Below are 13,939 nucleotides of genomic sequence, written 5' to 3'. Positions count from 1 at the left end.
CAAGAGGGCGCTCGCTCTCTCTATTTTATTTTTGTTTCTGGTAATCCCTGCTTCATTCTGAACTGACTTTTAAAATTCAGATATTCAAGCCATCACACTCCAGACTGACGCACCCCAACAAGCTATCAGGAGCACAGACTCATTTTCAGAGAGGAGATGGGGCGAACAGAGATCACTCTGTAGAAAGACTGCTCATCCCACTGTCTCTAAGATCTGATATACGCTGGCCCCAGAATAATTCTTAAATGACTCTCAGATTCACCTACCTATAAATGAGTTATTTGAAATATCAATTTAATGACCCATTAAATGAAGACAATACTTTAAAAAAAAAAACAGCTATAAAACAATCATATACAACCAGGCTAAAAAACAATTACATCTCCACTTAACTTCCTAAATATCCTACTGGCCTGGCATGGTCTCTGTTCTCTTATCTTTTTTCATCTTCTAACCCAAGGCATCTGACAAGTTCCTCTACTACTGAGCTACATCTCAAAGATGCCACTAATCCTGACACACTCATCCTCTGTCAACTGACTTCATACATACTCAAATGCACACACAGGCCTGCATGTATTTACACACATGTACAAACACATTCGTTTGACTTTCTAGACATATCCACTTAATATCATATCATTAGTGTTATGACTCATAGGATGAAAGACTTCAAAACAGAAAACAAGCCATGTTTTGTGAAAAATCATATGCCATATTTATAAATTTTAGTAAATATTTAAAATAAACTTTACATTAATGTGTAATGATGGTGAATACAAGGTGACAAAATTAATTTTGAAAAAGAATCCTGGGGCTGGGGAGACAGGTCACAAAGTTAAATGTTCACTGTACAGCATGAGGACCTGAGTTCAATTCCCAGTACCCACATTAAAAAATAATAAATAAGTAATCAAATAAATAATAAACATGATGGCATGCACCTGGAATCCAGGGCCAAGAAGTAGGTAAAGGCAGACCCTTGGAACTCATTGGTCAGCCAATGTAGACTAAGCCTAAAGTCCCAGTGGGAGACTTTGTTACAGAATACAAGATGGCGGGCTCCTGAGGAATGCATCAATAATCATTGTTGATCTTTGGCCTCCAGGTATCCATAGAGACAGAACAAGCAATAGCATATGCATACACACACACACACACACTCACAATAAATTAATTTTTGTTACTCTAGTACATAATCTTAATAAAAGCACAAAGTGTGCTAAAACAAATACACTTCTGAGATGCCAACTAAATAGCTAGATTAGTAAAAGCCATAACAGTGTGGAGCAGGCTCTGAAGCAGTCAGCACAAACAGGGCTGGGGTTTTAAAGAGCTGTGCTTAGTCATCGAAAAACTAACAATGCTGCTTCACAAAAGAACCACACAGCTTCTTGCTTGTTTGCTTTACTATTTGAGCTGTTTCTAAAACTCACTTGCTACCTGGATATTATAATTAAAGTTCTAAATGCAACATTTAAAAATCACGTATTCTTTTCCTCTTTGATTAACATAGTGAGTAATGAAAATCTGGGCTAATAATAGGATTTAGCTAAATACACCTTGTCAGGAATAAAAACAAAGGCAAATAACATCACAATTGACCTCTGCTGGTCAGTCATAATTACAGCAGATTGTCTGGGTGAGAATCCCATAGTTCCTGGTTGCCCTTAATCCACCCCTTAAATTTTCATTTCAAGATACAACTGAGCTAAATGAAGATGACCTTTACATGGAATAATTCAATGGCAGAGGAGATCTGTTATGAGATAGGAAGCGTCAGCACAAAGGTGTTTCTAAATAAATATAACTAATTTGCAAAATAAAGAGTCTAAGAGGGTTGTGCTCAATAGCACAATTACAAAGTAATTAATGGCACAAAAATACCTGATGTCACTGACAAGTGGAGATAAATATGTGTGATAAACTGTCATCACAGAGCACACGGGTTGCCTTGAATGTACCGTAAGAGATGTGTCTGGCACTGTAGTGCATGCCTTTAACCCCAGGGAGGCAGAGAAAGCCGGCATGGTCTGCATGATTGAGTTCAAGGCCAGTAAGAACTTGCCTCAAAAATTTCATTTACATACAAATGTTAAATTTCTTTCTGTGAATGCAACAATTCATATAAAGATATATTACTTAGCCCCAGAAAATGTAACTATAGACATCAGCCAGCATGTTTTGGTCAACCAAAGACCACATATAATAGGTATATACTGTGTCATATAGTTTTAGTATGTAGCAGGCTATACCATCTACATTTAGACCTATGTATACTCTGTGACAAACACATGACTGTATAATAAGACATGTGTGATAAGCACATGACTGCATATGGAAGGTGTACTTTTCTTGCATGCCTTGACCAGATTACCTGGAACATGTGAAATGCCAGCTTCTCATTGTACTCCCACTGCTTCATGGCTTGCTCCACCTCTGGTGGCACAGGGACAGGACCATCACCTGTACTGGAGGCCATGTGGTAAAAGTCTGAGATCTTGACCAACTGCTCTCTAAGGTACCTGGTAGATATCTGTGTCCACTCTGCGTTAAGAGAGGAAAAAAGAGTTCTGATTATAGACACAAGTGTAAGAAGTATACCTTTTCTCCCCTGATTACGCTGAAGACATACTTTCAAGTCTAACGTTTGTTACATAAAAATGACTTTTGCAGGAGCAGCCATTACTCAAGAAAGCAAGACCAGACCGAACCTGGCCAGATCTCGGGAGGACTAAGCCATCCTGCTCTTGCACTACCGTGACCCTAAAAGACTTCTGTGTGTGAATCTCCTCGTCTGTGATAAAACACTAACGGGTCATCAGAAAATAGAACAGCAGAGAAGAGTAATGTAAGAAATCTCAACCCACCAACCGAAGAACAGCAAACCTCTCAAAGGCAGCTCCACGTCAAGTTTCAAACACACATGCACTGGGTTTCTGTCTGTCTACAGGACTGACAGCCACAGTCTAGAGCAGGAGCTGCCCATCTACACAGCCCCCCCCCCCCAGATGTGCAAAGACACAAGCATGGCTGGCCCCAGAGTGACCATCTGCACCCCAGTTGTTTTGTTTTCTACAAACAGCACTGATAGCCCGGAACTCAGAAAGGATAGGGTCAGGTAAGTGAGAAGCTCTAAACGCTAAGAAATGAAAAGGGGGCAGAAAAGAAGCAGGGTGGGGGACAGAGGAGACCGTTCAGTGGGAAAAGCACTAGCTTCCAGAGTGTCAGGTGTCTGAACCCCAGGAACCTCAATCTATGCAGGCAGATGGCGCATGTTTATAACCCCCAGTGCTCCTATGGCTTGGCAGGAGGCAGAGACAGAGACAGGAGAATCCCTGAAAGCTTGTGGGCCAGGGAGCCTGGCCGAAGCAACTCAGCGGAGCAGCAAACAAGGAAACCTTCCCTCAGCCAAGGTGGAGGGAGAAGGGAAACTGAGGCTGGCCTGTGACCTCCCTGTTGGAGCCATTCCATGTGCCTACCCCCCAATACACACACACACTCAGACACACACATACAAAAAAAAAGGAAAAAATCACTAAAATTATTCTAAACTGACTGCCACTGGGGCACACATTAAACTATGTTGCCTCTGGCAACCAGAAAGGATAGGATACTAACTTTAGCCCATTCTCTGGGCAGAAATGTAGTTAACTGCAAGCCTGCAGCCACATTTCCCCAAGGAGTTAGGAAAACAGCGTTTTCTAAGAAACTACCTTAAGGAAAGGACGTCAGTGTTTTCCCATCCTTTGTTCTCCTACCCCCTCTGAAGTGAGGAGCAGCAACTAGCTGTCTGACAGTCACCGAGAACTTTACCTGTCAAGTGTAACCAGGGACAGACAACCACTGTCAAGTGTTAGTTTAAATCACTAGGTCCAGCTCTGTCTTATAAACTAAAATTCAGTCTGCTGTGGTAATGAAAGCCTATAATGCCAGCACTGTCTGGAGGTCATTCTTGCCTACATAATAGGCTTAAGGCCAGCCTGGGCTATGTGAAATCCTGTATCAAAAAAATAATGATATAAATAAATAAATAAAATGCAAGTGCACACCAAAGCTGTTAAATTCCAGTGATAAACCAGTGCAAAGGTATGGTCAGATATTAATTAAGACTGATACTCTGAGTTTAATCATTGCAAAAACTGATCAACTGGAACTAAAAACAAAACATTCAACTGTGAATGTCATCAGCTTCTTGTCCCCTTGTGACATGGACTAAGAGTCTCATGATACTTGTTCAATCAAAACACTAGCCATCTACTGCGACAAGTTGAGGTTACCTCTAACAAGCAAAAACAGAAACAAATATACAGACCCTGAGCTTTTTACGAGTAACTTGTTCTCAGTCTGGCACTGTAAACAAGCCCACAGTACATTTCAGCCAAAACCAAAAATAACAAATCTGCACATACCAATTTTATCTCAGGTATTATTTTTTTAAATATAGAAGTACAAGTGTGATACAGAAAATCTGTAATACAGATACAGATATAGAAGAAAACCCATACTACCCAACTAATCACTACTTGAATACTGAGATACAGTGTTGTCCACGTTACCACAGGAAGTGGTGCCAGCAATTCCACCACAGATACCAAGACCTGCAGGTGCCCCAGGTCCTTATGTAAAATTGCATGGACTGGGCAGATGGCTCAGCCAGTATGGCACTTACCAACCAAGCGTGAGGACAGAGTTCAGGTCCTCAGAACCCAAGTAAACGTCAGGTAGTCATGGTGGCACACACCTGCAATCCCAGTGCAAGGGAGGCAGACACACAGGAACCACAGAGCAAGAAGACTAGCTATGATCAGTGAGCTCTGCTCAACATATAAAGTGGAGAGAAAGCAAAAGACACCCAATATCAGCCTTGGGCCTCTACATGCTTGCACACACAAATATGTATACCTGCACTGACATGCATCCATCCATGTACATGCACACACATACATATGGAAAAAATAAATCAGTGGCATTTGCATAAAACCATAACATATCCTCTTCATACTTTACATCTTTTCTACATTTATAACATAAAATACAATGTGAATGTTACACTAATGCTTATTATACTACTGTGTGAATAGTGACAAGAACAAAAGTCTATATATGTTCAGTATAGATGTAATTTATTTCAAATATTTTCCACCCCTGAATGGCTCAACCTGCAGTCAAAACCTATCTATGGATATGCTGGGCAGGAAAGATGGCTCAGTGGATAGTTTATTGCAATTATCCTTGTGAGTTCAAATTCCCAGCACTCAGAGGCCTGGCTACACATGCCTATAACCCCAACTCTGAGGGGGGTGGGGGGAGATATGATGGGAGAATCCTCAGGACTTGCTGGCTACCAGTCAGCCACCATATTCAGTGCAATGGGAATATGGCATAAAATGGCAGAGGAAACCACAATTTAAAAAAAAAATGAATCTTGTTATAACACATGCCTATCTTTTCTTTAATTGCTGAACATACTACATTTCAATCTGAACCCCTTTTAGAAATTAATAAATGTAGCCTACTCAGCACTTTAACATCAGACATCAAATTATGATGTGAATCAAATGATCTCCAGATCTGTTGCAAATGGCACATGATCAAAAATTAGGGTGCACATAAAATTGTCATTAAGAATTGAAAAAGAAGACAGGTGGTGGTGGTGGTGGTGGTGGTGGCAGCGGCGGCTTCGACACACACCTTTAATCCAGCACTCAGGTGGCAGAGGCAGGCAGATCTCTGTGAGTTTGAGGCCAGCCTGGTCTGCAAAGCGAGTTCTTAAACAGCCAGGACTGTTACACAGAGAAATCCTGTCTTAAAACCTTGCCCCACCTCCAAAAAAAGGATTAAAAACAGATGGGACAGAGAGATGGCTCAGTGATAGAGAGTACTGGTTACTCTTGAAGAGGACTGAAGTTTGATTCCCAGCACCCTTGGGTGTTTTTAAAAGATGAACAAAAAATGAAAGTTGCAGAGAAGATTTGGCTAGAAAGAATCAGAGTAGAAATATGGGGAAAAATAACCAAGGAATGTTGAAAGTAGAGTCCTTCTCAACTCAAGCAACTCAGAAAACACAACCACACCTGTAGTCTCATGCTACAAGGCAGAAACTGAAGTCTACAAAACCAAATTATTAGAATTGCGGATGTGAATAACACTCAGAATGCTGACGGGTCAACAATGAAAAGAATAAGGCGCTTGTTAGGTTTTACCAATTTATCGATCATATTCCAGGATCCCAGAAGCACAAGTCCATCCTTGCTAATGTCTTACCCTAAGAAGAGAACAATGGCCCAGAGGAGTGTAGAGGTCACAGAGTCTGCCTGCCCCACCACTGCACAGACACAGGAACTGTAAGATTGCCAGAGATGTAAGCCGGGTGGTGGCGGCGGCAGCGGCGGCAGCGGCGGCAGCAGTGGCGGCGCACACCTGTAATCCCAGCACTCAGGAGGCAGAGGCAGGCAGATCTCTGTGAGTTCGAGGCCAGCCTGGTCTACCAAGCGAGTTCCAGGAAAGGCGCAAAGCTACACAGAGAAACCCTGTCTCGAAAAACCAAAAAAAAAAAAAAGATTGCCAGAGATGTAAGGCTAAAAACCCAGCAGTCAAAACCAAATGTGACACACAGCCTGCTTTATTCAGCAAGCACAGGAATTTCTAAGGGTGCAGAGTGTGAAAGATGATACTCCAGAGCCTCCAAAAACTGCAATAGGAACAGGAAGCTAGGTGTTAGGCAAAGGAGAAAGGAACAACTGTTGGAGAATATTTGTTTAACTATGCAAAGGGCCAGACAGACAGACATGGAAGCAGCAGCAAAGTAGGACATACAGTATGAAAGAAAGCAAAAAGCCCCAAGGCAAAATGTAGATGAAGAGAAACAGGTTAAATTAAGTTAAAAGAGCAAGTGGGGCAAGCCCAAGCTAAGGCTGAGCATTCATCATTAATAGTAAGTCTCCATGTCTTTATTTGGGAACTGGTTGGCAGCCCAAAATAAAATCCAACTACAAACAATCATCCTGGTAGCAAACACAGCATGCCAAAGGCAAAGAGGCCTGGAAATTCCTGGCGGTGTGACATTATCACAGACTCACTGGCATTAGAAGGATATGCTGAGAAACATAAGGAGCCTACACTCCAGACCACAGCTCCACCATTTATCAGCTGTGAAAGCTGCAACAAAGTATTGAACCTTGGCTAAGTCTCAATTTCCTCTTCTACAAAATAAAGATTAATAATAAATAGCTCAATGACTGTAAAGATGAGTCACTAGCACAATGGGTACAAAATAGGAACAGATCAGTAAATGCAAAGAATGGCTGTAGAAGGGAATAGTTGGACACTGGCTGCCAGTGGACAGCATGTGCTGCTTCTGATATCAGATCTGCCCCGCTCCCTCCAGCTAAGTGAACCCCCAACGGTAACATAATGGCCGGCACCTTACTTATGGAAGCAGTCAATGTTGGTTTCCTGGCTCAAAGGCTTTCAACAGATCCACAATCTCTAGTGAATGAAGATCGAGCTTCTTGGGTGAGAACTAAACCCATCTCACAGGCTACCTGCTAGTGCTCATCTGACTCCACTAGCTCAAGCTGCCCTGGTGCTTGGAGCCTGTGCTTATCTACTGTGCCTTCTCTGCTGACCCATATTCATGAGCAGAAATGTTTCTGAGACCAATTAAAAAGGCCACATACCATTTCCCTAGCTCTGCATACCAGCCCTCCACCTAGTATGGATGACTCACCCTTTTCTGAATGTAATCTCCTCAATATGCTTTACTCCCATAAATTAAATATTGACTTCAACCAATACATCATAAAATCCTTCCAAAATAGATGACAAGTCCCTACCTACTGAATCTGCCTTTCAATTCTTAGTAGGAACTTAAAAGAACCTCATCACTGTATATCTGTGGGGTTTTTAACACCAATACAGAAAAAAAGACTAAATGCTTTAATACTGTTCTAACTGGAAGCATGGATGTGCTATAAAAGGTCCATACAAACACCATAATTTGTTTCTTTTTTTTAGTGTGTGTGTGTGTGTGTGTGTGTGTGTGTGTGTGTGTGTGTGATGCCTGTGTACCACATACATGCCTGGTGCCTGCCCATGGAGGCCAGGAGTGGGGACATTCGCTCCTCCAGAACTGGAGTTAAAGATGGATGTGGATGCTGTAAATCAAACCTGGATCTTCTACAACAGCAGCCAGTGTTTCTGGTCCATGTATGTTGACCTTTTTAAAGAAATTCACTTGTAAACATGTGCACAAATACCTTTAAATCCTGTGACAGCTCAATTTCCTGGCCAAAATCTTTCTTTTTACAAAAGCAGTTGGGAACTATGTGAAATGGATAAAAGAAGTTTTGCAGTTTTGTTTTGTTTTATTTGGGTTTTTTTTTGTTTTTTGTTTGTTTGTTTGTTTGTTTGTTGTTTTTAAACATAATCATATCCAGGAACGAAGGAGCCTCCTCAATGGGGTTAATCAAGCCTTCAGGGGGCGTTAATCAGCCAGACTTTGGAGCTGACTAAATGAGGAAAAAAAAGCTTCAGCATGTATAAGCTGCACAATCCATTTCCTAACACTCTATAAGATCACTGAAAGATCTTGCACCATGATCCTATTTCACGTTAATTAATACCATCAGCAACATGAAATGACAACCGAGAGATATTGGGAAAATCTTGTCCCTGAGAAAGGACTTGGGTCTAGAGCACATAAAGAATTATTGCAACTCAATAATCAGAAGACAACCTAATTTTAAGTGTAGGTTTCAGAAGACTAGAACACACAACTCTCCAATGAAGACAAACAAATGGCCAAAAGGAACACTTAGAAGAGCTTGCCATCAGGCGCTATTGTGAAACACACAAAGCAAAATCACAATAACCTAGGACTATGGTGGCTATAAGCAAAACACAGTAATAAGTACTGGTGGAGACGTGGAAAGGTGGGATCTTTGAGGATTGCTGATGGGTTGCCACACAGAAGAAAAAAAGAGAAGTTTGGCAGTTCCTCAAAACTTAAACATGGAAACACAATGTAACTCAACTACTTTACAGCCAGGTACAGACTCAAGAGAGATGAAAAAACACTTATCTACACAAGGATTCTCTGCAAATGTCCATGGAGTGTAGCAAGGCTTACACCAGACAAGAGGTCAATCTAAACATCCATCAACTGATGAGTGGACTAATTGTGGTGTATGTGTGCATAATACTGATATCTAAGAGGAATGGTATGCTTTTGAGACATGCTACAGCATGGAAGAACCTTGAAAAAAACTAAGTGAAAAAAGCCAGTTTGATAGAACCACATAATACATGACTTATGATGTTCAAAATAAGAAAATCTATGCAAACAAAGTAGACTAGTGGTGCTAATGAATAGGGGCAACTGGACCTGATGGAAATGTTCTAAAATGTGGTTGATGGTGCTTGCATGCACTTCCTGTTTTTATTTAGGTAATATTATTTCCTTCTTGGGTCTCTGAGGGAGTTGAAGATCAGTTAGTAATAGAGTTTTCCTTGTTAAGAATTTCAGAAAAGAAACTCACTAGAGGTGTAAGTGTATAAATTTGAAAGACGTTATAAGACAGTTCCGTTAGTAATATTTAAGTTAAGACAGAAAGTGAATCAGGTACATTTTGGACTTACCAAAATAGGATAGATAATGGAATTATTTTCTCTGAATTTGTCAAATACAAATGGACCAGACATTGTTAGGTGTTCAAGGATACAGCCAGCATGGCGACACACGCCTTTAATCTCAATACCAACCATAGAAGACCTGGAGGTCTGTACAGACAGGCAGTGATGAGGAGGTCATGTGGCTGGGTTTACAATCAATGTAAAGTCTATATAAAAGACAGGACAGACACAGGAAGTAGGCCTCTTGCGGAGAGGAAAGACAGCCGCAGCAGTGAAGGTCAGCTCTCAGCTATTGCTCTGACCTCTTGGCTTTTGACTCTCCAAGACTGAAATATTCCATCCTGCAGGGAAGCTACTTAAGCAGGAAGTCCTTGAAAAGTAACTTCTAGGGCCCTCCCTGCCAGAGTGATCAATAAAAGGTGAGAGTCCATTGGAGATTACAACAGTGGTTCTCAACCTTCTTAATGCTGTGACCCTTTAATACAGTTCACATGTTGTAGCGACCACCAACCATAAAACTATTTTCATTGCTACTTCCTTACTGTAATTTTTCTGTTATGAACTGTAATGTAAATATCTGTATTGTCTGGTCTTAGGTGAGCCCTGTGCAAAAGTCCTTCGAACCCCAAAGGCATCGTGACTCACAGGTTGAGAGCCGCTGTACCTGAGGAACAGAACTGCAAAGACTTGAGAAAAACAGGCTGCAAAGAAGACTCTTGGAAGCAGACCAGCTGCCTGGAAGGGTTAAGACCACAATCACCTGGAAAGGACACTCTCCAACCTGTTGATCTGCTTTCAGGCTGTGCAGGATGCTCAAGGTCCCCAGGTTTTGTGAACTGTCACCCATGCTAGGGCAGGCCTTAGTGATGCAGCTTCGAGTCATTTCTATTCCAAATAACCCCAATAAAACTCACTGGTTCACCAAGTTGGATTTTGGTGGTGTCCTTACGAGGGTGTGTTGTGGGGTCCCTATCTTGGGGTGGGGGTAGTAGATGTATGTGCTGCATCTTCCCAGGAAAAGTTCTGTCACATAACAGATGGCTTCATAACTATGAACACACCAAACATCACTAGGCTGATTTTATAAGTGAGTTAATTGTATAGCATATGAATTATATCTCAGTGAAGTAGTCTTTTTTTCTTCTTGAAATACTGAATTCCCAGTAAGAAATTATCTATATTTCACAAGGTAAAAGAAAAGGAAATTTCATGATTCGTGAAGTGGGGAGTTGAGGAAGATGAGGGGGAGAAATCAGAGTGGCCTTAAGTTCATGGTTAAAGCTGGGTAGAGAGGAAAGGGATTTACACACTTCTATACTTTTTTTGTTAATACCCACAACTAAATGGTTTTTAAAGTTATAATTATCCAAAATCCCCATGTGGCCTATGTTCATTTGTAGAATCAAGCGGCAGTTGTCAGTGTGCTGACTGACAGCCTAGATAAACAAGAGCATAGATTATAGCTACCGTCCCAATGTGATCTGAGACCAAGAGAGGCAAAGTACTGACTAGGCCACTGTGTTCTGCTGAACTATCAGAAACATGCCCTTCTGGGGGTGGGGGAGTAAAAGAGAGCAGAGAGTGAGGGAGTGGAAAACAAGCTACTCTGCACAGGAGAAATACTACAGAGTAATGTTACTGAAACACATTAATCCTTTTCAAACATTTGCCTGTGGCTGGGAAGATGCTTGGCAGGGAAGAGCACTTGCTGAAGGTCTTCCAGAGGACCTGACTTCAGTTCCTAGCTCACACTTCAGGCAGTTCACAACCATCTGTGACTCCAGCTGCAGGAGAACCAATGGCCTCCACAAGCATCCCCATACATGTAGCATACACACAGACAATAAAATAATAATAATAATAATAATAATAATTCCTTAAAAGTTTTTCTCTGTTCAGGATGTGACTCAGCAGTAGAGAGCTCATGTGTGTCAAAGAAGGAAATAAATTATCAAATCATCTAGTTTTGTCTGCATACATGATTTTCCGGTGTTGTTATTTCACTGGCTTTATTGTATAAAGACATTGCATGTTATACAAACTACTGCTACTATGAAATCAAGATTATTCTAGAACAAAGTAAATAGTAAACAGCTAAAATAAAAGTCATTAGTAGTTAGTAACAGACATTTTCTACTGCAGGCTAGAAGTTCTGCTGGGATGAGAAGCCACAAAGAGAATTAAGAAAGAAACCACCTGAGGTCCTAAGAGACAGAGCGGCAAAGGAACCAGCAGCCATAGGCAGGACACTCCGGTATGATCATGGGACTTGGGAGCGGAGTTGAAGGGTGACATCCTGTCACTCTAGAAGGAAGGCACAGTTGAGTTTTACCTGTGGAAGCAGGTGTGCCATGTTTCTGGCAAAGCCCAGATGGAAATAATGGAAAGCACAAGCTAGAGGTCCCCAAATGTGAGAGCAGAATGACCACCAGAGGGCACCAGTGAAACATACATCAGCCTCAACCAGCAGCCCAGGCAGACTTACTACAGTACAGCCTTTTACCACAAAGATTAAAAGGCACTGGAGAATTGTGAGCAAAGGAATATCAGGCTCAGATACATAAACGAAGACGAACTCTTGGAAAGTTATAGAAACAAAGTGAGCAGGGGCTACCAGGTTCAGTAGGGAGGTGACTCTGGTAGAGAACAAAACAGAGAGGTGAGTGTAGCATCCTAGCTAGGGAAACCAATATTAGCCTGATCTCAGAGATGGAGCAAAGGGTTGCTAGATTAGAGAACTTTCCAGATTCAGAGTGGAGTAGCTGAGGAGATCCCAGTGCCACCATGTAAGATGTGAAACACACAAAACTACTTAACGGTAGGAGGCTGGATTCAGCTTGCTACATTAACTTCTTGCTTTAATTATTCCTTTAATTTTGAGATCATTACAGACATGCAAATCTCTACAGATAGCTCAGTGAGCAATGACCTTTTGGCCTTGGCATGGTAAGAGATTCCCAGTATGGAAAAACAGGGAGTATTTATACAGATTGGGCTGGTGCATTTAATTAACCCCTTAGGGCATGTTCCCTCTGCCTTGGGACCAGGCTCAGTAGAGTTTCCTGCAAGACAACAGACTTGTGGGCAAGCTAACACCTTTGCTTCCCTGTGCACACAACACACTGGCACCTCCCACAGCAGGCTTGTGGACCTGTGCCCCAGGTGGGAGAACAGATCTCAGGAATGAAAAGAGGGGTCTAGGTGGCAGGAGGAGAGAAGGAGGGATGTAGCTAGAGAAAGACAGCTGTTACTTCCAGCTCCCCAGCAAAGCAGCTAATCAAAGTGCATTATGGTGATATTTTATTTGTACTGAAATGTGATTTTATTTGTATGTTAATAAATAAAGTTGCCTGGGGGTCAGAGCTAATAGCAAGCCATAGCAGAAGCTGGGTGGTGGTGGCACACACCTTTAATCCCAGCACTTGGGAGGCAGAGTCAGGTGGATCTCTGTGTGTTCAAGGATACAGCCAGCATGGAGACACATGCCTTTAATCTCAATACCAACCATAGAAGACCTGGAGGTCTATACAGACAGGCAGTGACGAGAAGGTCATATGGTTGGGTTTACAACCAATGAAAAGGCAGAACAGAAAGTCAATAAAAAGACAGACACACAGGAAGTAGGCTCTTGCTGAGTGGAAGGACAGCAGTGGCAGTGAAGGGTAAGAAAGGGTTTTCAGCTCTTAGCTATTGCTCTGACCGCTTGGGCTCTCAACTCTGTATTTGGCTCCGTGTTTCTATTTTAATAAGAAGGTTACATCTATAGTGCATTCTTACATCAGATACTTAATGACCCTTGCAGCACACTCCCAGCTTCTGCTACAGCTGGCTGGAGAGGGCTCAGTTCCTTGTACAGCAAAACTAAAACTCCACTTTCTCCTTTGCCATAAGAAAGTTCATGCCACGATCACAGTGCTAACAGTAGTTTGAGTGAAGGTTCAACAATAAAAATGCGCTCTCTCTCTCTCTCTCTCTCTCTCTCTCTCTCTCTCTCTCTCTCTCTCTCACACACACACACACACACACACACACACACACACACACACACACGAGGTGAGCAGCTGCTCTAAAACTTCTACTTCTAAACAAACTCTAGATATCTAAGAGCCTTTCAAGAGGACAAAATATGAAACATCTTATCACCAGGTGGCCATACAAAATAACTCTAGACCAAGAAGCTATAAAACACAGTAACATCCACACTATACAGCACACCCAGAACACACTCCTCATGCCTTCTCCAACACCCCCAGAAACCCTGTACTCAATATTTCTGAAGCCCAGACACTGAGCATGATTTATT

General features: G+C 41.9%; 1 protein-coding gene across 11 annotated transcripts in view; it reads right to left on the bottom strand.

Moving 5' to 3' along the window:
• Positions 1-13,939, bottom strand: part of Med12l (mediator complex subunit 12L) — a 340,622-nt gene that overhangs the window by 267,205 nt on the left and 59,478 nt on the right. For all 11 annotated transcript variants that reach the window (XM_036191125.1, XM_036191135.1, XM_036191130.1 and 8 more), the window contains one exon: positions 2,378-2,547. In XM_036191125.1, the coding sequence (XP_036047018.1) occupies positions 2,378-2,547 (170 nt within the window). The remainder of the gene's footprint in view (positions 1-2,377; positions 2,548-13,939) is intronic.

This window comes from Onychomys torridus, chromosome 6 (genome assembly GCF_903995425.1).
Source record: "Onychomys torridus chromosome 6, mOncTor1.1, whole genome shotgun sequence".
NCBI lineage: Eukaryota > Metazoa > Chordata > Mammalia > Rodentia > Cricetidae > Onychomys > Onychomys torridus.
Note: the sequence above shows the minus strand (reverse complement) of the source record. Positions and strands in the feature narration are given on the sequence as shown.